The sequence below is a fragment of the Sus scrofa genome, chromosome X (genome assembly GCF_054392235.1).
Source record: "Sus scrofa isolate SSC_HxYL_T2T_F1_AM1 chromosome X, Sscrofa_HxYL_maternal_Yorkshire_Landrace_v2.0, whole genome shotgun sequence".
Lineage (NCBI taxonomy): Eukaryota > Metazoa > Chordata > Mammalia > Artiodactyla > Suidae > Sus > Sus scrofa.
The window spans coordinates 30,317,683-30,340,348 of record NC_139401.1 but is presented as its reverse complement, the minus strand read 5'-3'; the positions used below and the strand labels follow the sequence as shown (position 1 = coordinate 30,340,348).

The 22,666-nt window shown below is 38.7% G+C and overlaps 1 protein-coding gene across 9 annotated transcripts in view; it reads left to right on the top strand.

The window, feature by feature from the left end:
* The window catches only part of TAB3 (TGF-beta activated kinase 1 (MAP3K7) binding protein 3), a 96,514-nt gene that overhangs the window by 48,252 nt on the left and 25,596 nt on the right, over positions 1–22,666 (top strand). For 7 of the 9 annotated variants that reach the window (XR_014835229.1, XR_014835227.1, XR_014835228.1 and 4 more), the window contains 3 exons: positions 11,704–11,895; positions 16,356–17,817; positions 18,712–18,872. Coding sequence is in view for 5 of the 9 variants with exons in the window: in XM_021080831.2 (XP_020936490.1) it covers positions 11,794–11,895; positions 16,356–17,817; positions 18,712–18,872 (1,725 nt within the window). In the remaining 4 variants the exon portion in view is untranslated. Of the gene's footprint in view, positions 1–11,703; positions 11,896–13,318; positions 16,103–16,355; positions 17,818–18,711; positions 18,873–22,666 lie in introns of those variants that run through there. The other 2 variants (XR_014835226.1, XM_085007592.1) reach the window with 1 other exon arrangement.

Here is a 22,666-nt window from a genome sequence, read left to right as displayed (position 1 = left end):
GACATAATCCCTTGAGAAGAATATGTTTTTATCAGTTTAGATTCCTACTTGCTGTGAAGAGTAGGTCTACTATTAATCTTTTCAGGTGGTAGCCATATTTGTGTGTGTGTAAGTGTTTGGCTTTCATTTTAAAGCTGTTTTTTTTTCTTTCTTTTTTTATTTTTATTTCTTTATATATATATTTTTTCTACTGCACAGCATGGTGACCCAGTTACACATACATGTATACATTCTTTTTTCTCACATTACGTGTTCCATCATAAGTGACTAGAGAGAATTCCCAATGCTACATAGCAGGATCCCATTGCTAATCCATCCCGAAGGCAACATTCTGCATCTCTTTACCCCAAGCTCCCAGTCCCTCCCACTCCCTCCCGCTCCCCCTTGGCAACCACAAGTCTATTCTCCATGTCCATGATTTTCTTTTCTGTGGAAAGGTTCCTTTGTGCCATATATTAGATTCCAGATATAAGTGATAGTGTATGGCATTTGTCTTTCTCTTTCTGAACTTACTTCACTCAGAATGAGAGTCTCTAGTTCCATCCATGTTGCTACAAATGGCATGATTTTGTTCTTTTTGATGGCTGAGTAGTATTCCATTGTGTACCTGCATGTTCATTACAGCACTATTCACAGTAGCCAAGATGTGGAATCAACCCAAATGTCCACTGATAGATGACTGGATCAGGAAATGTGGTATATAAAGCTGCTTTTTAGTGTTTTTCCGAAGGCAAGTATTTGTAACCATTGAAAAAAAAAAAAGCCAGCTTTTTTCTTTGAGCTCTATTTCTTGTATGTCCTAAAAAAGCTTATTTGTACAAGGATTCTTTCCTCCCCTCTCAGCCCTTCAACTCCCACACACCTGTAACCACCTGTTTGGATGATAAACTGATGAGGGGTGGAAAGAAGTGAAAGAAGGGTGCTCATCATCACTCTGCTGGGAATGTCCTGGATACCTACCAATGGCAGAGTGGAAAGGAAAGGCTTTGCAGGCTTGGATTTGAGTCAGGATTCTGCCATATGCACATCCTATGAGTTTATTTTCTTATTTGTAAGATGGAGATGATTACAGCTACTTTTCAGGGCATAGTTGTTCAGTAATGGTAGCTGATAATAATAATAATAGTGATAAAGTTAATAGTAATTTTTCTCTCAGTAGCAGGAGGTTCTAAAAGCTGATTAAGCTAGCAGAGAGCTAGCAGTTGTCAGAAGCTCTGAAGTAACCTGTGGAGCCTAGGATCTTGATACCTGAAACATCTTTCTTCTTGTTGACCTTTGTGACCTTTTCTTCTTTCTCATAAAAAGACAACTGAATTGCCTTTATATTTTAAAGACTTGAAATTAAGGTGGAGAAATGAATAAAAACCACTCTTTGAAGCCACTAGGAAAGCTTGAGTTAAGCCTTTGGGTGCTTCAGAAGCTCTTTATTGACAATGATAAATAGCCGTCAGGTATTTATGGTTAGCCCCTCAAATACTGAGGAATCATTTCCTGGTAGCAAAGATGTTATTATTTCTATAAATACAGGCAGATTTGATTACCTAAGTTCATTCTAATCTTTAGACTCAATGAATTGCCTTTTTTTTTTTTTGTCTTTTTGTCTTTATAGGGCCATACCCGCGGCATATGGAGGTTCCCAGGCTAGGGGTCTAATCGGAGCTGTTGCTCCTGGCCTACGCCAGAGTCACAGCAATGCCAGATCCAAGCCGCATCTGTGACCTACACCACAGCTCACGGCAATGCCAGATCCTTAACCCACTGAGTGAGGCCAGGGATCAAACTCGTAACCTCATGGTTCCTAGTTGGATTCATTTCCATTGTGCCACAATGGAAACTCCCTGAATTGCATTTTTTAAAAGTTTTATTGATTTAACATATTTATTGATTATATATCACATTTGTATCGTATTACAAGTGAGATAATTTTTGCTGTACAGCAGAGTGATTCGGTTGTATATATACACATATCCATTTTTTTTCAGATTATTTTCCCATATAGGTTACTGCAGAATATTGGGTAGAGTTTCCTGTGCTCTATAGCAGGTTTCCATTGACCATCCATTCCGTATACAATAGTGTGCATATGCCAATCCCCAAACCCCAATCCATCCCTCTGTACCTCTTGTCCACTGTAGTACCATAACTTTGTTTTTCAAGTCTGTGAGTCTGTTTCTGCTTTGTGTAGAAGTTCATTTGTATCCTTTTTTCTCTTTTTCTGGATTTTACATATAAGTGGTATCATATGATGTTTGTCTTCACTTAGTGTGATAATCTCTAGGTCCATCCATGTTGCTGCAAATGGAATTATTTTGTTCTTTTTTATGGCTTATTAATATTTCATTTTATGTATGTACCACATCTTTATTCATCTTTTGATAGACATTTAGGTTGCTTCCGTGTCTCGGATGTTATAAGTAGTGCTGCAGTGAACATTGGGGTGCATGTTTCTTTTTGAATTATGGTTTTCTCCAGATACATGTCCAGGAGTGGGATTGCTGGATCATATGGTAGTTCTATTAGTTTTTTGAGAAACTTCATACTGTTTTCCATAGTTGTTATATCAGCTTATGTTACCACCAACAGTGTAGGAGGGTTCCCTTTACTCCACACCCTCTCCAGCATTTACTGTTTTTTTTTTTTTTTCCTTTTTTTGGCCATACCTGCAGCATATGGAGGTTCCTGGGCCAGGGATCGAATCTGAGCCACAGCTGTGATCTGTGTTACAGCTGGGGTAATGCTGGATCCTTAACCCACTGCACCGGCGTTCAAACCCTCACTTCCACAGAGACAACATTGGATCCTTAACCTGCTACACCACAGTGGGAACTCCTTCTTGCATTTATTGTTTGTAGACTTTTTGATGATGGCCTTTCTGACACATGTGAGGTGGTACCTTGGGATTTCAATTTGCATTTCTCTAATAATTAGCAGTGCTGAGCATCTTTTCATGTGTTTTTTGGACCATCTATATGTCTTCTTTGGAGAAATGTCTATTTAGATCTTCTGCCCATTTTTCTTTTTTTTTTTTTTTAATATTGAGCTGCATGAGTTCTTTGTGCATTTTGGAGATTAATCCATTGTCAGTTGCTTCATATGCAGATATTTTCTCCCATTATGTGGGTTTTTTGTTTTTGTTTACGGGTTCCTTTGCTGTGCAGAAGCTTTTAAGCTTAATTAGGTCCCCTTTGTTTTTATTTTCCTTACTCTAGGAAGTGGATCTGAAAAGATATTGCTGTGGTTTATGTCAAAAAATATTGTGCCTATGTTTTCTTCTAAGAGATTTATAGTTTTTGGTCTTGTATTTAGGTCTTTAATCCATTTTTAGTTTATTTTTGTGTATGATGTTAGAGAGTGTTCTACTTTCATTCTTTTATTTGTAGCTGTCTAGTTTTCCCAGCACCTTTTTTTTTCTTTCTTTTTTTTTTTTTTTTTTGTCTTTTAGCTATTTCTTGGGCCGCTCCCGCGGCATATGGAGGTTCCCAGGCTAGGGGTCTAATTGGAGCTGTAGCTACTGGCCTACGCCAGAGCCACAGCAACGTGGGATCCGAGCCGCGTCTGCAGCCTACACCACAGCTCACGGCAACGCCGGATCATTAACCCACTGAGCAAGGGCAGGGACCAAACCCGAAACCTCATGGTTCCTAGTCGGATTCGTTAACCACTGCGCCACGACAGGAACTCCTTTTTTTTTCTTTTTAGGACTACACCTGCAGCACATGGAAGTTCCTGGGCTAGGTGTTGAATCAGAGCTGTAGCTGCAGGCCTACACCATGGCACCACTGGATCCAAGCCACATCTGCAACCTAGGCTGCAGCTTGCAGCAACACCGGATTCTTAATCCAGTGAGAAAGGCCAGGGATGAAACCTGTATCTTCATGGACACTAGGTTGGGTTCTTAACCCACTGAGCTACAACGGGAACTCCCTTTCCCCCTGCCAGCACCACTTACTAAAGAAACTGTCTTTTCTCCACTCTATATTCCTGCCTCCTTTGCCATAGATTAGTTGACCATACTTGGGTCAGTTTATTTCTAGGCTTTCTATCCTGTTCCACTGATCTATATTTCTGTGTTTGTGCCAGGACCATACTGTAGCTTGTCATAGTCTGAAGTCAGGGAGCCTGATTCCTCCAGTTCTGTTTAACTTTCTCAGGATTGGTTTGGCTATTCAGGGTCTTTTGTGTTTCCACACTAATTTAAAAATTTTTTGTTCTAATTATGTGAAAAATACCATTGGTAACATTGCATTGAATCTGTAGATCGCCTTGGGTTGTATGGTCATTTTGACAATACCGATGCTTCCAATCCAAGAACATGGTACATCTTTCCATCTGTTTGTGTCATCTTTGATTTTTTTCAAGAGCGTCTTATAGTTTTCAGAGTACAGGTCTTTTACCTCCTTTGGTAGGTTTATTCCTAAGTATTTTATCCTTTTTGATGTGATGGTAAATGGGATTGTTTCCCTGATTTCTCTTTCTGACCTTTTATTGTTAGTATATGTAAATACAATAGATTTCTGTATATTTTGTATCCTGTAACTTTACCGAATTCATTGACAAGTGCTAGTAGTTTTCTTGTTGCCCCAGTGTGGTAGTCACGACTAACTACAAGTGACTGCTGAGCACTTGAAATGTGGCTAGTCTGAATTGAGATTTGCTGTAAATATGAAATACCCTGGACTTTAAGGACTTAGTTTGAAAAAATATTTAAAGTATCTTATCAATGACTTTTATATTGAATTCATGTTAAAACAATAGTATTTTTGATATCTTGGGTTAAATCAAACATATTAGAATTAATTTCACCTGTTTCTTTTTACTTACTGTAGCTACTAAAATGTTATAAATCACATTTTGGTACCCTACCAGCTGTGAAACCAAAAATGTCTCCAGGTATTGTCAGATGTTCCCTGGGTCAAAATTGTCCTGCAGGTGTGAACTACTGTTCTGGAGACTTTAAAATATTCAGGATAATTATTTAATATTTCATGTCTGTTAGTTTAAATCTGGTTTGGTTTTGTTTTTTGTCTGCACTTGCAGCACGTGGAAGTCCCCTGGCCATGAATTGAACCTGCACCACAACCATGACCTGAGCCACTGCAAGTGACAGTGCTAGATTCTTAACCCGATGCACCTCCAGGGAACTGCTCTCTTTAAAAAAAAATTTTATTGGAGTATAGTTGAATTACAGTCTTGTGTCAGTTACAGATGTACACCAAAAAAGTGAATCAGTTATCCGTGTGTGTGTACACATACACATATCTTTTTTTTTTTTTTTTTTTTTGTCTTTTTGCTATTTCTTGGGCCGCTCCCGTGGCATATAGAGGTTCCCAGGCTAGGGGTCAAATCGGAGCTGTAGTCTCCGGCCTACACCGCAGCCACAGCAACGTGGGATCCAAACCGTGTCTGCGACCTACACCACAGCTCATGACAATGCCGGATCGTTAACCCACTGAGCAAGGGCAGGGACCGAACCCGCAACCTCATGGTTCCTAGTTGGATTCGTTAACCACTGCGCCACGACGGGAACGCCACACATACACATACTTTATTCAGATTCCTTTCCCATATAGGTTTTTATAGAATCCTTTTTTTTTTTTTTTTTTTTTTTGCTTTTTAGGGCCACACTAGTGGCATATGGACAGGCTCGGGGTCTAATTGAAGCTACAGCTGCTGGCCACAGCTACAGGCAGAGCAATGCCGGATCTGAGCTGCATCTGTAACCTACACCACAGCTTACGGCAACACCAGATCCTTAACCCACTGAGCGAGGCCAGGGATCGAATCGGCATCCTCACGGTTCCTAGTTGGATTCGTTAACCACTGAACCACCGCAGGAACTCCATTTTATAGAATCTTGTATAGAGTTCCCTGTGCTGTATAGTAAGTCTTTGCTAGTTATCTGATTTATACTTTGTAATGTGTATATGTTAATCCTAAACTCCTAATTTATCTCTTCCCCCTACATTTCCCCTTTGGTAACCACAAGTTTGATTTTGAGATCTATCAGGCTGTTTCTATTTTTTTATTGGACAGCACTGCCTCAGTGCTTTATTGGTGACTTGGCAAGGTTACTTATCCAGTTAGGACCTCTGTGTCTAGTGCAAATTATAGATCACCTTACAGTGAAAAAGGTAGGTAGTGTTTGTTTTGATTGGAAAAGTGGATAATTCAAACCTTGTTTGAGAAAAAAGTTAATTAACACTAAGGACTTTGAATAGTTTACATTTTATTTTATTTTATTTTGCTTTTTAGGGCTATACCCACTGCATATGGAAGTTCCCAAGTTAGGGGTAGAATTGGCGCTGCAGCTGCTAACCTACACCACAGTCAAAGTAACACTGGGTCCCAGCCATGTCTGCAACCTACACCACAGCTCACGGCAAGGTCAGATCCCTAATCCACTGAGCAAGACCAGGGATCGAACCTGCTTCCTCATGGATGCTAGTCAGGTTCATTACTGCTGAGCCACAGTGGGAACTCCTAGATTGTTAATATGGTAGAATATCTTAGCATTTCAGAATTGGGATGCTTTTAAAGGGGCAAACTAGAAAAATATACCCACTTATTAGGTAGCCTAAACCTATTTTTCATTTTTCCTAAGCACTTACAAATCATTACATAGGTGATCTCTGATCCCCCAACATTTTATTGTGGGGCGGGGGTGTGCAGAATATATGGGGCAAGGCTTGTCTAAAGGTTCATCGATATATTTTCTATCTTACTGGATAGATTGGTTTAGTATACTGAAATTCATTCTTCATTATTTAACAAACATGTGAACAGGTACTAGGTGAGGCTCTGGAAATGCAGTGGTGGACAAAGGATAATCCCTGAGTAGAACTATAGGCTTTCTATTTGATTTTTGTCTTGCTTTGGCCTTCTATTTGGAAAATAATTCCAGACTTGTAGAATTTGCAGTAATAACTATAGTACAAAGAATTCTGTATACCCTTTAACCAGATTCATGTATTATTAACGCTTTTCCTATGTTCTTTTTAAAATTAGGTATAGTTAATTTACAGTATTATGTTATGACATTGGCTTTTTTTTTTTTTTTGGCTTTTTGGCTTTTTGGCTTTCTGCCTTTTCTGGGGCTGCTCCCGCGGCATATGGAGGTTCCCAGGCTTGGGTTCGAATCGGAGCTGTAGCTGCCGGCCTCCGCCAGAGCCGTAGCAACGTGGGATCCAAGCTTCGTCTGCGACCTACACTACAGCTCACGGCAACACCGGATCCTTAACCCACTGAGCAAGGTCAGGGATCCTGCAACCTCATGGTTCCTAGTCCGATTCGTTAACCACTGAGCCACGACAGGAACTCCTGACATTGGCATTTTTAAGACAATATTTTTAAGACAATATTCTCACCTTCCCACTTCCTGCTTTTTATTTTTAATAAAACATTTCTCATTGAGGGGTTTGTCTTTTTTCAGGAAGAGTTTCAAATTATGTATTCCTGGCTGGAATATAAAGAACATATAAAGTGATATGTTATTCTTAGGATATCACATCTGGAGGTATATACTGTCCATCTGTTCCTCATTGGTGATGTTTATTTTGATTAGTCAGTCAAGATATTGTTTGATTTATCCATTGTGTAGGTAAATTTTTCCCCCTTGCAAATTATAAGCAGTTCTTTGGGGAGACACTTTAAGTCCATTCATATAGCCTACTCTTCATTTAAATTTTCCCCTAGATTTTTTTTTTTTTTATGGCGGCACCTGTGACATATGGAAGTGCCCAAGCTGCATCTGTGACCTCTGCTATAGCTTGTGGCAACATTGGATCCTTGATGCACTGCACGAGGCCAGGGATTGAATGCATGTCCTCACAGAGACAACATCAGGTCCTTAACCTGCTGAGCCACCGTGCAAACTCCCTTCCCCTAGATTTAGCATCCATTGATGATTCTCTTTTGAAGCAGTCTGTACTGCATTGGCTCCAAAATGATGATTTTTCCAGCTCCAGCACTTCCTACACACATTTTCCCATTCAATTCCATTGCAAGCAAAAGCCCTCCCTTCTCCTTTATATGTATATTTGTGTATTTAACTATATATCATTGGACATTTATTATGTGTAAGAATTTATGGGTTACTCTCTTCTACAGGCCTATAATTCATTACTGTCCTTAATTATTTTGATGCTCAAATTATCACACATTTGACCAGTGGGAGCCTCTGAAGCTGACTCTCAGGTCCTTATAACAAGCTCCCATCATTTTTTGAGTACTTACCCACTCTCTGGCATAACGCATTCTAGGTGGAGCTACAGTTCCATATGAAATACTTTCAGACACACAGGTGGCTTCATTATAGTACGTTTGGTGCTCATATGAGGATAAGCACAGCCTACTGTGGAAGCAGTGGAGGGTCCTTGAGCCCAGTATAGGTGGAAAAGAATTATGGTAGCAGGACCAAACAGAGGAGTGGGGGTGGGGATGGCTGTCAGTGGAAACCTTAGAGGATGGGGTACCACCATTATTGACGTATACAGGATCATTATGGCTTGAGGAAGCAGCAGAAGGGAGGAAGACAGAGAAGTAGCTCAGGTAGATGGATGATCATGGGCTAATGCCCTGAGAAGAGACCGCATGGGGCATTAATGCACAGGATCTCACATGGCTTTGTTGAGATCAGAAAAACAAATACTCTGGCTGTGATGTCGGGGAAGATAAGCCCTGAGGCATGAAGAAAAGCAGGAAGTTGCTGGTATAATGTTGATAAGAATTGTATTCAGACATGCCCTGAAAATAGTAATGCTTTCTGACTTAATACTCTTTGCCATTTAAATTTTACTATAACTCTACAGTTATTTCCACTTTAAACATGAAGCTTCAAAGGAGTAAAGGTTGAATGTATTTCCTAGATACTATTAAATGGCAGAACCAGGGTGTAAGCCATAACCCACTTGATTTAATATTCTAGTTTAGTTGGTTGGGCCAGAATGGGAAGTTAAGGAGCATACCCTGGCTTCTAGTTTTGTTAACTGAGTAAACAATGGTAACATTCATGGAGAGAACACAGTGTGTGGCGAAGGGCTGCGGTAAGGAGTTCCCTTTTGTACATATTTACTGATATCTTTGGGTATATCTAGATGGTGCTGTGCAGTAGGCAGTAGAATCTGTGTGTCTGGATTCTTGGAGAGAGTATGATGCCTAAGATAGTAATTTGGGGAGTTCCCGTCGTGGCACAGTGGTTAACGAATCCGACTAGGAACCATGAGGTTGCGGGTTCCATCCCTGCCCTTGCTCAGTGGGTCAAGGTTCCGGCGTTGCCATGAGCTGTGGTGTAGGTCAAAGACATGGCTTAGATCTTGCGTTGCTGTGGCTCTGGCGTAGGCTGGCAGCTACAGCTCCGATTAGACCCCTAGCCCGGGAACCTCCATATGCCGCAGGAGCGGCCCTAGAAATGGCAAAAAGACAAAAAAAAAAAAAAAAGATAGTAATTTGGGAACCATCAACTTTTTAATGTCATTGAAACCTTAGAAGTAGATGTCATCTTTGGGCACAAGGATGTAGAATGAGAAGAGGAGGCAGCTTGGGGTAAAAACCAAGCAAGCATTAATGCGACAGGAGAGGTGGGAAAAAACCAGGTTAGTGTGATGTCACAGATGCTTAAAAAGGGAAGGAATGATGAGTAGTATCAGATGCTGCAAAGATCAGGGGGCATGGGGACCAGAAGATAGATCCTTTGGATTTAGCAGAGAGATGTTGAACAGAGTATTTTAGTCGAAGAGCAATATAGCCAGATAGGAACAGACTAAGGAATGAGATGCAGGGAACAGAATAGTGGAAGCTGGCCAGAAAGCCTATATATGTGTGCATATTGGAAGTTGTCTTTATTCTCTTCCCATATTTTGATTTTTTTTCTCCAAGTTTGCTAGATACCTTCCATGTTGGTGTTTGGAAGTCATTAAAGCAGTCCCTAATAGATAGTTTTACCTGTGGCTAGAGTCTTATACATAGGAGCTTTGTTGCCACTTTATGGACAGAAAGAGTGTACATAACTCTTGACAGTCTTGGCTTGGAAGGAAGAAGAGAGAGCTAGATGCCCAGTAAAAGTCAACAGATTGCATGCAAAATGAAATTCCTTGCTTATAATAAAAGTCAAATTTGAGATTACATGGCTTTTTTTTTTTTTTTTTTTTTTTTTGTCTTTTGCCTTTTCTAGAGCCGCTCCCGCGGCATATGGAGGTTCCCAGGCTAGGGGTCGAATCGGAGCTGTAGCTACCGGCCTACGCCAGAGCCACAGCAGTGCGGGATCCGAGCCATGCCTGCAACCTACACCACAGCTCACGGCAACACCAGATCGTTAACCCACTGAGCAAGGGCAGGGATGGAACCCGCAACCTCATGGTTCCTAGTCGGATTCATCAACTACTACGCCACGACGGGAACTGCAAGATTTAAAGTTTTGGTGTGGGATGACCCTCCCTTATGTGTGCATGTGGTTTAGACATGTATCTTATAATCATGATTTCTATGCATCTTATGAAGATGCAGGTGTTTACTTCTCAGTGTTAAAAATATTTGACCATCTCATGAGTGATCACAGCAGAAATAAGAAATTATGATAGACACTATAAATTTTCCCCTTATAAAAAATAGGAAGTATAGATTAAAAATGGATCAGTTAATTGGCCCTTGGCGTTGCCACTTGATTTATGATTTCATTATTATTTCACTAAGTGCCTTTATTTACATGGATGCCTAACTTGACTAGTACCGCTGAGATGGGGGTCACATTCCTCTACTTAAACTCTGCCCCCAGACCCTGGCATCTCCTGTGCCAGTTGTATCAGAACTAAGTGAAAGCCTATCTAGACAGGTCTGGCTACTGATGGGCCACCAGCATCATCTTTGAAAACAAAGGAGTCCGTATTTCCACTCTGGTTTGCCCAGTTGTTTCATTTAGACATTGGGTTTCCATTACTCAGACTTCAAATTCAAACCTTTTGGCTTCACAGTGCAGGGAGAATGTAAGGCAAATAGGACAGGTTTGATTTGTAGTGTTCTTATAAATTCATTTCAAACATCAGAATGACTAGCCTACTTCAGAGGACTGATGTGATAGCCCTTAGGAAAACATGAGTGATTTGATATACATAAGTAGGATTTCTCAAGACTAGAAAAATAAGTTGCCAAATTACAATACTCTGTACTTTTAATTTAGCTGCTGCTCTTTTTTCTAAGTATTAAAATGGAAGTGAGGGAGTTCCCGTCGTGGTGCAGTGGTTAACGAATCCGACTAGGAACCATGAGGTTGCGGGTTCCATCCCTGGCCTTGCTCAGTGGGTTAAGGATCTGGCATTGCCGTGAGCTGTGGTGTAGATTGCAGACGCGGTTCGGATCCCACGTTGCTGTGGCTCTGGTGTAGGCCGGTAGCTACAGCTCTCATTCTACCCCTAGCCTGGGAACCTCCATATGCCACGGGAGTGGCCCAAGAAATGACAAAAAGACAAAAAAATAAATAAAATAAAATGGAAGTGAAATTTTGGGAGGTTTTTTGTTGTTGTTGTTTTTAGACCAGTTATTTGCTATATTACATCAGAAAAGTCTTTGGCTAAGTAGATTTTTTTCAGTTTTCCAGCTTTAGAATTTGGTATAATTAATTCAAATCTTTCTCTTTTAAGGTATTGATGGTTTCTATTTGAATAAAGTGAAATGTGTAATTAAATTTAACCATATTTTAATTTCTTTTAATAGAAAATGACTGGAGTATTGGAAGATCATTACTATTGGAAGGCTGGTTAGCAACGATTTACTGAGAGAAACTTGACCACCATTTGCCCTGGCATGGCGCAAAGCAGTCCACAGCTCGATATGCAGGTTCTCCATGACCTTCGACAGCGTTTTCCTGAGATTCCAGAGAGTGTGGTGTCTCAATACATGTTACAGGTAGATTATCCACCCATAATAGTGATAGTAAGTTACAGTTTTCCTTCTTAGAGTTGGATTTATGTTGTGGTGACTAGAACTCAGTTAAGTTTTCTTATTTATGTTGGGACATTTAGAGCAGCATTTCTCAACCTTGGCACTGTCGACATTTTGGGCTGGATATTTGTTGTGGGATCTGCCTTGTGCATTGTAGGATGTTTAGTAGCATCCCTGGGCTTCACTCACTAAATGCCAGTAGTATCCCTGCAGTTGTGACAACCAAAAATGTCTCTGTGGGAGACAAAATCTCCAAATCCCAAGGTAGCCTACATCTCCCCTATTGAGAACCAGTGATTTAGAAAAAAGAATAAAGTCATTTTGAGGGTTGCTTCATCAGTCCCTAAATGCTGAGAATTTAATTTTGAATCTCAAATTTATCATAACTTCCTAGACTGTATACTTTTTTTAGCCTTATTTTTTTTAAATTTTTAGAAAAGTTCTCTCCCTTTCTTACTATTTTTCTAGTGGGTAAATGCTTACAAAGAGCTAATTTTAAGTGTAAGGCCACTTTCTTTAATCACTTTACTTTTGTTGTCTGTTGAAATCTTTCATCTCTGATAGACTTTGTCTTCCCACTCAAGGGGCAACAGAGAAATATACCTAACACTCACCCAGTTGAATTTTGCATCATCCTTTACAGAATCTCAGTGTGTTTGGGGTTATGACATATCCCTCATTGGTTGACTTTTGGGATCAGCATTTCTCTCCTGCCCACTGGACTTTCTCATACAGACAGTTAGTTCAAACTGTACCTTCTGCATTATATGTAAGCTCTCCCTTACAGTGTGAGCTGCTCAGGATATAATGTAAACCTGTATACAGTTAAAGTTAATTGCAAATGGAGACATCAGTGGTGATAAAAGATCACTCATCAGTGGTGATAAAGGAGGTGCTTCCTTTGTGTTGTCTCGTTTTTGTGCTATAGCTTGTCTTTATTTTTTCTAACATACATTCCTTGTCTAAGTTTCCACTCTTTGACCCTAATTTGGTCTCTAGTAGAGCAAATGTACTTCCCGCTGGAGTGAAACCAAGCATGCGTGAGGCTTCTAGTTTAAACCACTTTTCTAAGTTATCCAAGGGCCCCACCTAGCTCTCACCTTGGTTTTATTTATCTGTTTATTTATTTTATTTATTTATTTTTTGTCTTTTTGTCTTCTTAGGGCCGCACCTGCAGCATATGAAGGTTCCCAGGCCAGGGGTCTAATCAGAGCTGTAGCTGCCAGCCTACACCACAGCCACAGCAATGCCAGATCTGAGCTGAGTCTGCGAACTGGACAACAGCTCACAGCAATGCTGGATCCTTAACCCACTGAGCAAGGCCAGGGATCGAACCCACAACCTCACGGTTCCTAGTCACGGGAACTCCTCTCACCTTGGGTTTTTTTTTTTTTTAATTTACTTTTATTTAGCCCTCTGTTACCTGTATTTTTTCGTGGTTTAGTGTCTTCATCTTACTAAATTGAAGAAATGGTACTTTAAATTCAACTCACTGAACATTTGTTGATAATGTACGTTGTCCTAAATCTTTTAATTTTTTGTTACTTTAGGACCAGTGTTATTTATCAGTATGGGGACTTTAATGCCTACTGGCTTCAGAAACTTTCTCTGTTTACATTAAAATATATTTGACTCAGTAGTTTGCCTTTTTTTTTTTTTGACTGAGTTATATAATTTACTGTGTTTCAGGTGTACAGCAAAGTGATTCAGTTATACATATATATGTATTCTTTTCCAGATTCTTTTCTATTATAGATTATTAGAAGATTTTGAATGCAATTGCCTGTGCTATACAATAGGTCCTTGTGTATCTGTGTTATGTATAGTAGTGTGTATCTGTTAATTCCAAATTCCTAATTTATCCTTCCGACTCCTTCCAGCAGTTTGCAGTTAATACACAAGCCTTAAAGTCTCTCTCTAGGCCATCACCCCCCAGTTTAGGATCACTTTTTAGGGTTATGATGCTTTTTTGCCTCTGTCCTTTCATGAGTATTCATATACCTAAAAATTCTGATTTCTTTATCCCGCAAACAATTTTGATTTCTTTATTCGTATTTACTGTTTGATAATTTTTTATCGTTTTTTTTCTTTTTAAGATATTTGGCAGGTGAAGTAGGATATTTGAATTGAATCTATTCTCTTTTTTAAAGCCTTTTTAGGGCCGCACCTGCAGCATATGGAAAATCCCAGGCTAGAGGTTGAATCAGAGCTGCAATGTACACCGCAGCTCATGGCTACGCCGGGTCTTTAACCCATTGAGCGAGGTCAGGGATGGAACCCGCGTCCTTATGGATACTAGTCAGATTCATTTTCTGCTGCACCACAGTGGGAACTCCCCATTCTCCCTATTTTAAAGTACTTCCGTAAAGTTAATACTTAAATACCTTATATTTGTGGTTTAAACTTTTTCTAAGAAAAAGTACTTAATTTGTCACTGTAGACATACCTTTGAATAGGATGACAAGTCCAACTTTGCATTATTTGAATGTGAATCTTTTTGGTGCCAATACTGATTAGGCTACCTAATTTACTGTAGAAAACATGGCATTTTAGGATAATGAATAAAAATGTCAAATAGTAAAGTGTCTATGACTGCTTTTGGTTTCAAATAAAACTCTAGTTTTTTTTGTTCTCCCTGTAATCTATAGGTTTCTTAAAAAAAACATGAAGGAAATACTTTATTTTCTCCCCCCCCCACTTCAGATTTCTCTCAGTAACATTTTCTAGTTGGCAAATAGTTGAATTCTTTGGCTCCACATTTGCTTAACATCTAACTTCCCTCCCTTGATCAACCTGGCTTCAAGCAGGATAATAAAAAGCCCAAAGTTAATTGTTTTCTTCTTAAATTTTAACAGTTACTTTTTTCTATGGCTCAGAAAGTATTTTTTTAAGTATTTGAATTTTAGCATCAAAAGCTTTATGTAAGAAAAAGGATAAAAATTACTGAGTTTTGATAATTCTCCACTTCTTTGAATTTCTGAGAATATATTTTACAAAGATTTGCTTGACTGAATTTTCTTTTACTTCCTAAAGCTTCAGTATAGTAATGTACTTTCTGGCCTAATACCATCCTGTCCCTTGAAATTACTGTGTTGTAGTGGAAAGAGCACTGGGAGTCAGGAGACCAAGAATCTAGAACTTGCTCTCCCTTTAAGTAGTTAAGTGCTTGTTGTCAAGTCATATAACTTCCCAGGCATCTCTTTCCTTATTTGTAAATGAGTTGAGTTGAAGTAGATGAACCCTAAAAGTTCTCTTAGCTCAAAATTACAACGCTGTTTGTTCTCTTCTACATTTAGCTTTACTGGTTCTCAGCAGAAGTAAAGTGTTTGCTTTTGCTTTTTTTATATAAAGCACTTTTCCTTAAAATACATATATAGTAATATGTATTTACGTGCATATCTGTATATATATTTATGAAATACAGAGGTCATGATAATTGGAAACTAATAGATTATTTCAAAGGCAGTGAATAATTGTGTTTTAGGCCAGTAAAATAGTTCTGAATTCTATATATTAATGGAAAACTACCTTATAGTACCTTAAAATTTTAAAAAGAGGAAACCTTTTATTTGATTACTGTTCATTAGAACATGTAAAATGTCAGTTTGCTATTTAGTATCTTTGTGTGTGTATGTAACAAAAAATTCACATCTTTAAATGATTTTGAAAGTATACTAAGCTGCCTTTGAGCAGGTAAAAACTTTTGAGACTGCTTGAGTGTGAATGAATTTCATTAAAATGGTCAGGACCTGGTTTTGTGTTAAATTAACGTAAGTTTGGCAAAGTCACCGAACCATATTCAAAAAGTGGACTGATTTATTTGTTTAACTTAATCTTTCATGATGAAATAGACAGTTGAAGTTATAGAGGCCTGACTTTGGTTAAGAGGAAAGTAAAGGCTGCTTTAGAATTTTTATTATTTGGACTCTAGGAATTTTATTATACTTTTCTTCTCTTTGGGGTTTTATTGCCTTTTGAAAACTAACATTTGGTTATTTTCATGTTTATCAATTTAAATATTAATGATGGATATTACTTATACTTGTATATTACAGCAAGTGTGGTGAATCCAAGATTAGCCCAGCATTTTAATTTGTTGAGATGCAACAAGTGTAAAATGAGTCCTGGATTTGGAGTCAGAAAAGTTGGGGTTGAGTCACAATGTTCATTAGTAGGTACTTTACATTTCTGTAGCTGTAGCAGTAGTGGTAGTACTAGTTATATGAGCTAAATGTTTATAAAATAATGTGAATCATTTGGGATCTCCTTTTCAGGATAGATGACCATAAAGCTTTTTCTGTTTAAAATACTGTTCTCTACTTACTCTATGACAGTTGTATTTACATAATTCTCTGGCAAAGCTTGCTTCCACTGTTAGGATTTGTTAATTTTGCTCATGTTACTTTTACCATTTTTCCCCCTAGAATAACAACAATCTTGAAGCCTGTTGCCGAGCCCTTTCCCAGGAGAGTAGCAAGTACTTATACATGGAATATCATAGTCCGGATGACAACAGAATGAATAGAAATCGCCTTTTGCATATTAACCTGGGTATCCATTCTCCGGGTAGCTACCACCCAGGAGATGGAGTGCAACTTAACGGTGGTCGAACACTGGTACATAGCTCAAGTGATGGACATATTGATCCACAGCATGCAGCAGGTAAACAGCTGATATGCTTAGTTCAGGAACCACACTCAGCTCCAGCTGTTGTGGCTGCTACTCCCAACTACAATCCATTTTTTATGAATGAACAGAACAGAAGTGCAGCTACTCCTCCATCACAGCCACCTCAACAGCCGTCTTCCATTCAAACAGGAATGACTCCATCTGCTATGCAAGGGCCTTCACCACCACCGCCGCCACCTCCTTCATACATGCACATACCTCGGTATAGTACAAATCCAATTACTGTTACAGTATCCCAAAACCTCCCTTCTGGACAGACTGTACCAAGAGCTTTACAAATTCTTCCACAAATTCCAAGCAATCTTTATGGGTCTCCTGGTTCTATTTATATTAGACAGACATCTCAGAGTTCATCAGGAAGACAGACTCCTCAGAGTACTCCATGGCAGTCCTCACCACAGGGCCCAGTGCCTCATTATAGCCAACGTCCTTTACCTGTTTACCCACATCAGCAAAACTATCAGCCTTCTCAGTATTCTCCCAAACAGCAGCAGATCCCTCAACCTGCTTACCATTCACCACCTCCTTCTCAGTGTCCTTCACCCTTCAGCTCTCCACAGCATCAAGTACAACCTTCCCAGTTGGGCCACCCTAGTTCCCATGTCTTTATGCCACCTAGTCCTTCAGCAACTCCACCCCATCCATATCAACAAGGACCTCCTAGCTATCAGAAACAGGGAAGCCATTCAGTAGCCTATCTCCCATATACAACATCTAGCTTACCCAAAGGATCCATGAAGAAGATAGAAATTACAGTTGAACCCTCTCAGAGATCTGGGACAGCAATTAATAGGAGTCCTTCACCTATCAGTAATCAGCCGTCTCCACGGAATCAGCACTCGTTGTACACAGCCACCACGCCACCTTCAAGTTCTCCTTCAAGAGGGATATCCAGTCAACCAAAACCTCCATTTAGTGTTAATCCCGTGTATATTACATACACACAGCCAACTGGACCTTCTTGTGCTCCGTCACCATCTCCTCGGATGATACCAAACCCAACTACAGTTTTTAAAATTACTGTAGGCCGAGCAACAACTGAAAATCTTTTAAATTTAGTGGACCAAGAAGAGCGTTCTGCAGCCCCAGAACCTATTCAGCCCATTTCAGTGATACCAGGCTCTGGGGGAGAAAAGGGAAGCCATAAATATCAGAGAAGTTCTAGTTCTGGATCAGATGACTATGCCTATACACAAGGTAATTTTAGCCCTTTTATGAAATTTAATGTTTGTGGTAAGGTGGCAATCTCCTATTCAAAATAAAATAATTTATATTTAATTTTAATTAAATATTTAATATTTATTAAATATTGGGCAGTACCATTACTATTAAGAAAATGGTTAAAAAAAGAATAGGGTTATTGCTTCGAATCATCTACAGACTACTTTAAAATATAAAGGTATGTGGATGATAATAGTGACCCAAAAGCCTTTTTTTTTTTAGGAAGAACATTCATTGGGAGAAAAATATAGAGAAGTGAAATGAGTATTATCAAAAATACAAACTATAGAGTGGGAAAAAAGAGATTCATGGAGGGTGGACCAAAGTTTATCAAAGTGAAACAATTTGAATATTTTTTAAGAGGATGGCCTGAAGGGTATAATGATCTTTGTAAGTATTGTATGTTTGTAAGAAGTGGGATTGACAATGAAGAACATTGTTGGATTAGTGTATAGTGAACCTAACTAAGTTTAAGGAGAATAAAGTATTTTAAAAGTCTGTTTCAAGTTATCTAAGAATGTAGTACTCTTTTAGTATATAAGAAGGGAAGTAATTATGATTGTAATTCATTATGCCTGGTTTTGAGCCTGTTTAAAATGCACGCAGGTGTATAGTTAAAGAGAATCTTAGGGAAACTAAGGACATTAGAACAAGAGGAATGTATAGGTGATGTCATTTTGGCAGATGTTGGAAGAGCTAAATTAAAGCAGATATGAAGGTAGAATAGCATTAGAAAGACAGATTCAGTGTCAACTGAAGTTGGATGACAGGGTTCCTCAAGGGTATTCCATATAGTAGCAATGCATATAGAAATTTTCCAGTCACTGTTCAGTGTTATTTTCTGCAATAACTTTATCTGTAATGCTGTAGCCTTGCTGTTACATCAGCGAGCAAGGATGGAGAGGTTAGCAAAGCAATTGAAACTTGAGAAAGAGGAGCTAGAGCGATTGAAAGCTGAAGTTAATGGTATGGAGCATGACCTGATGCAGAGACGGCTCCGAAGGGTCAGCTGCACCACTGCGATCCCAACGGTAAGTAGGATGGATTAGGATGCAAGGATGGGAAGGTGTTCATGTTGGCTGTCCAGGCCATTTGTTTTTATTTTAGATTCTGTTCCTAGAAGAGTTTGGGTTTTGTTTTTTAAACAATGGATGAAGGACTTTTGCCGCCTTGTCAAAATAATTTGAGTTTTATTTTTTTCTCGTGTGAATTCCATAGATTCATTGGTATTTTCAAATAGTGACAGTTTGTACTCAAGGCCTAGCATCTCTTTCACTATAAACTGCTTTCTGTCAGAATAGAAATGAAAAATACACCTTGACCAAATATTTTATAAATTGTTTTCATGTATTCATTTATTCTTTTAAGCATATTATATATATATTTAAACATTTAAAAGTTATTTGTCTAAGTACATTAAATCACATAAGTTAGAACAAGATTAAAGTACATTTTGAGAAAGTGTTGACAATAGAATATTGTAAAGCAGAGCAGTTTTGTTAAGTGTAAGTAATTGTAGAAACTGAGATAACAGTGTTAACGGTGATCCTAACGGGAACTACTCTAATGAAAAGATTCAGGTAATACATTTTTTAACATGTTGGTTAATATTTGTGAGTTCTCAAGTTCGTGAAAAATTCTGAAAATTTTGAAACCAGTGTCCTAAAATACTGTGACATCACAAGCTTTCTGTGATCCAACCTATTATCATTTCACCTTTGAACATTCATTTATTCAACAAGCAATGTTCACAGTTTATGAGTGTGGTTCTATGTTAGGTGCTTAGCGTATACCTGATAGTGGGAGAAATAGATCCATCAAGTGATAACTGTAGGAGTTCCCATTGTGGCACAGCGGAAGCAAATCTGTCTAGTTTCCGTGAGGATGCAGGTTCAGTCCCTGTCTTTACTAAGTGGGTCAGGGATCCAGCTTTGCCGTGAGCTGTGGTATAGGTCGCAGATGTGGCTTGGATCCCACATTGCTGTAAATAGGCCAGCAGCTCTAGCTCCAATTCGACCCCTAGCCTGGGAACTTCCATATGCCACAGGTTTGGCCCTAAAAAGGAAAAAAAGATAATACTGAAATATAGTATGGTAAGTGCTGGGTCTGCTCTCAGTTAATGAGAGTTCATACATCTAGTTTCTCCGTGTATACTCACTTCACTTTGTTCTATCACATTATCCTTCTGTTGGAGTGGTTTTCTGAAGCTCTGCTTTTATAAATATTGTCTCTTCTTCAGGGTTCAACTTAATCTCTACTTTTTCATGGAGTCATTCTTCATGCTCCTATTCTGTCTAAACTGAGGGTGATTTCTGAGTTTACAAGTTTAGAGAAGTTAGCATATATGTCAGGCCTCTTGCAGACAGCATGTCTGTACCTATACCCTCATAGAGGAGTTTTTAACTGAGGTTCATGGCTTCAAAGTAGGTCTGTGAGTCCCTAAAATTATATGCAGAGTTTCATATGTGTGTTTATATGGGAAGCAGGTCTGTAGCGTTCATTTGATTTTCATAAGGCTATTAGAACTTCCTTTTCCCTTCAATCTAATAACCTTAAGAAAATCAGTATTTAACATAACTTAATACTAAATGGTACAGTACTACTATATAGGCATAGAGGAAAGGGGAAGGCATTACTTAAAACATGTGAGAAATTACAAAGCTATCTAACTGAAAGGCGATACCCCACTTGAAATCTAAATTATATCCTCTAATTGAGTGAATGTACCGAAGATCATAACCCAAATGGGAATCCACCAGTGGATATTGGGCATTTTGGAGTCCTTTAGATACTTGTAGATTATAAACAGATCTTCCTAGTATAGAAGACATTTTCTCTAAACATATATATATATAAACATTGTTAACCAACCTCTTGCTATATAATAACCCCTGCTAAAGCCCTATTGATTGATTTCTTTGTTGTTGGAAGTAGAGAATTGTCTAGGGTAGGATAGATTAGTGCTTCAAAATCCCCCAGATTTTACATGAGAGCTTTCATTGATGAGACTTCATTAGAAAAAGAAGGCAGTTAGCGAAACAGCTGACCTAGGCTTTAACTTATTTTTCACTTTTTATTAGAGAATTTCAAAGATGCATAGACTCGACAGAATACTATAGTGAACTCTTATGTAGCCATAATCCTTAGAGATATGGGTGATAATATTTGAGAGATGAGAAATTTGAGTCTGTGGCTCCCTTTTATTTCCACTGCCAGGCCTAGAATAAAATAGAGGACTAATAGGATTACATGCCTGAAGAACAATTATACATGGTGGTTAAGACATGGGCTCTCTATTCAGATGTGAATTTGAATCATATTTCTGCTACTTTTGTGTCACTCACATATCCTTGAATAAGCGACTTTCTTTATGCTAGTTTTCTCATCTATAATATGTATCAGTATTTACCTCATGGGACTTTTGTTAGAATTAAATAAGATCATATACATTAAATAATTTATACAATGCCCAACAAATAGTATTTTTACAAAATGTTGTTTACAAGACACTGGAAAAACCTGCTTGAGATATATACACATAACACAAATCTAAAATATTTTGCACAATTTTTATTTCCTTTTAACTTTAGGAACATCTGTAATATAAGGGTATGTATTATGTAGGAAATTAAGAAATAAAGCGTTTAGTCAGAATTCACTTTTTGTTTATAGAGACCCATTCATGGGCGTGACATAAAAGGGTGGTCACATAGGCTCTGAAGCCAGAATAGTTCTGTACTCACTGGTTCTAACTTCTCTGCCTCTGATTTTCCCTATGTATAAAAGGAAATTATAAGCAGTACATTTTAATATTACTGTCAAGATAAAGAGGCAATATGTGTGAAGTGGATGCTCAGTAAATGGCTTTCCGTATCATTGCCCCACTTGTGTGGGGTTATACAAGAGAATTGAGTTTTTTCGCTACTAAACACACATTGCCTACTTTAAGTTTTAAATTAATTTATTACCAACTAGTGTATAAAAAATTAGTTAGAGGAGTTCCCCTCGTGGCTCAGTGATTAACGAACCTGGCTACTATCCATGAGGACACGGGTTTGATTCCTGGCCTCACTCAGTGGGTTAAGGATCTAGCATTGCTGAGAGTTGTGGTTTAGGGCACAATTGCAGTTTGGATGCCTCATTACTGTGGCTGTGGCTTAGGCTGGTAGCTGTAGCTCTGATTCGGTCCCTAGCCTGGGAACTTCAGTATGCTGCGGGTGCAGCCCTAAGGAGACAAAAAAAATTGGTTCGAAACCCATGTTTCTCGTGAGACTGGAATGCATTTTTATGACCATCTATATGTGCAGTTGCAGAAGCTTAAAGGAGCAGTGAAATAATCTTTCCAAGGAGGGCAGAAGTGACAGATGCATAACAGCCATCATTTTTCTCAATCTGCTATTGGCAAAGTATTGTATAAAATGCTGTAGGAGGTCCTCTCTTAAAGAGATGTCTGTGAAAAGTCAGAGATATACCCAGATGCATACTGGAGGCCAAGCATGAAAGAATATCAATGGTCTTCAACCTTGGTCTCTGAGATAACTTCTTAAAATGTGGGAACAGTTGACTTTAGGTATTTCTGCCACCTTTTATAAACTCAGAAATGTCGAATATAAACATCCTGGTATTTTACAAAGAAGTCTAAATTATACACAGCCACTCTTGAAACCCCTTCTCCCTGAAAGTACAGCATACAAATTATAGTAACATTTCCAAACTTGGCTTTTTTCCCTTAATCAGAAGCTATGAAGAAGGACATAGGAATCTTACAGATAAATTGTTAGTTTAGGGAGTTCTACTGTCTTTGGAACTGAGCAGGTTGATGAGA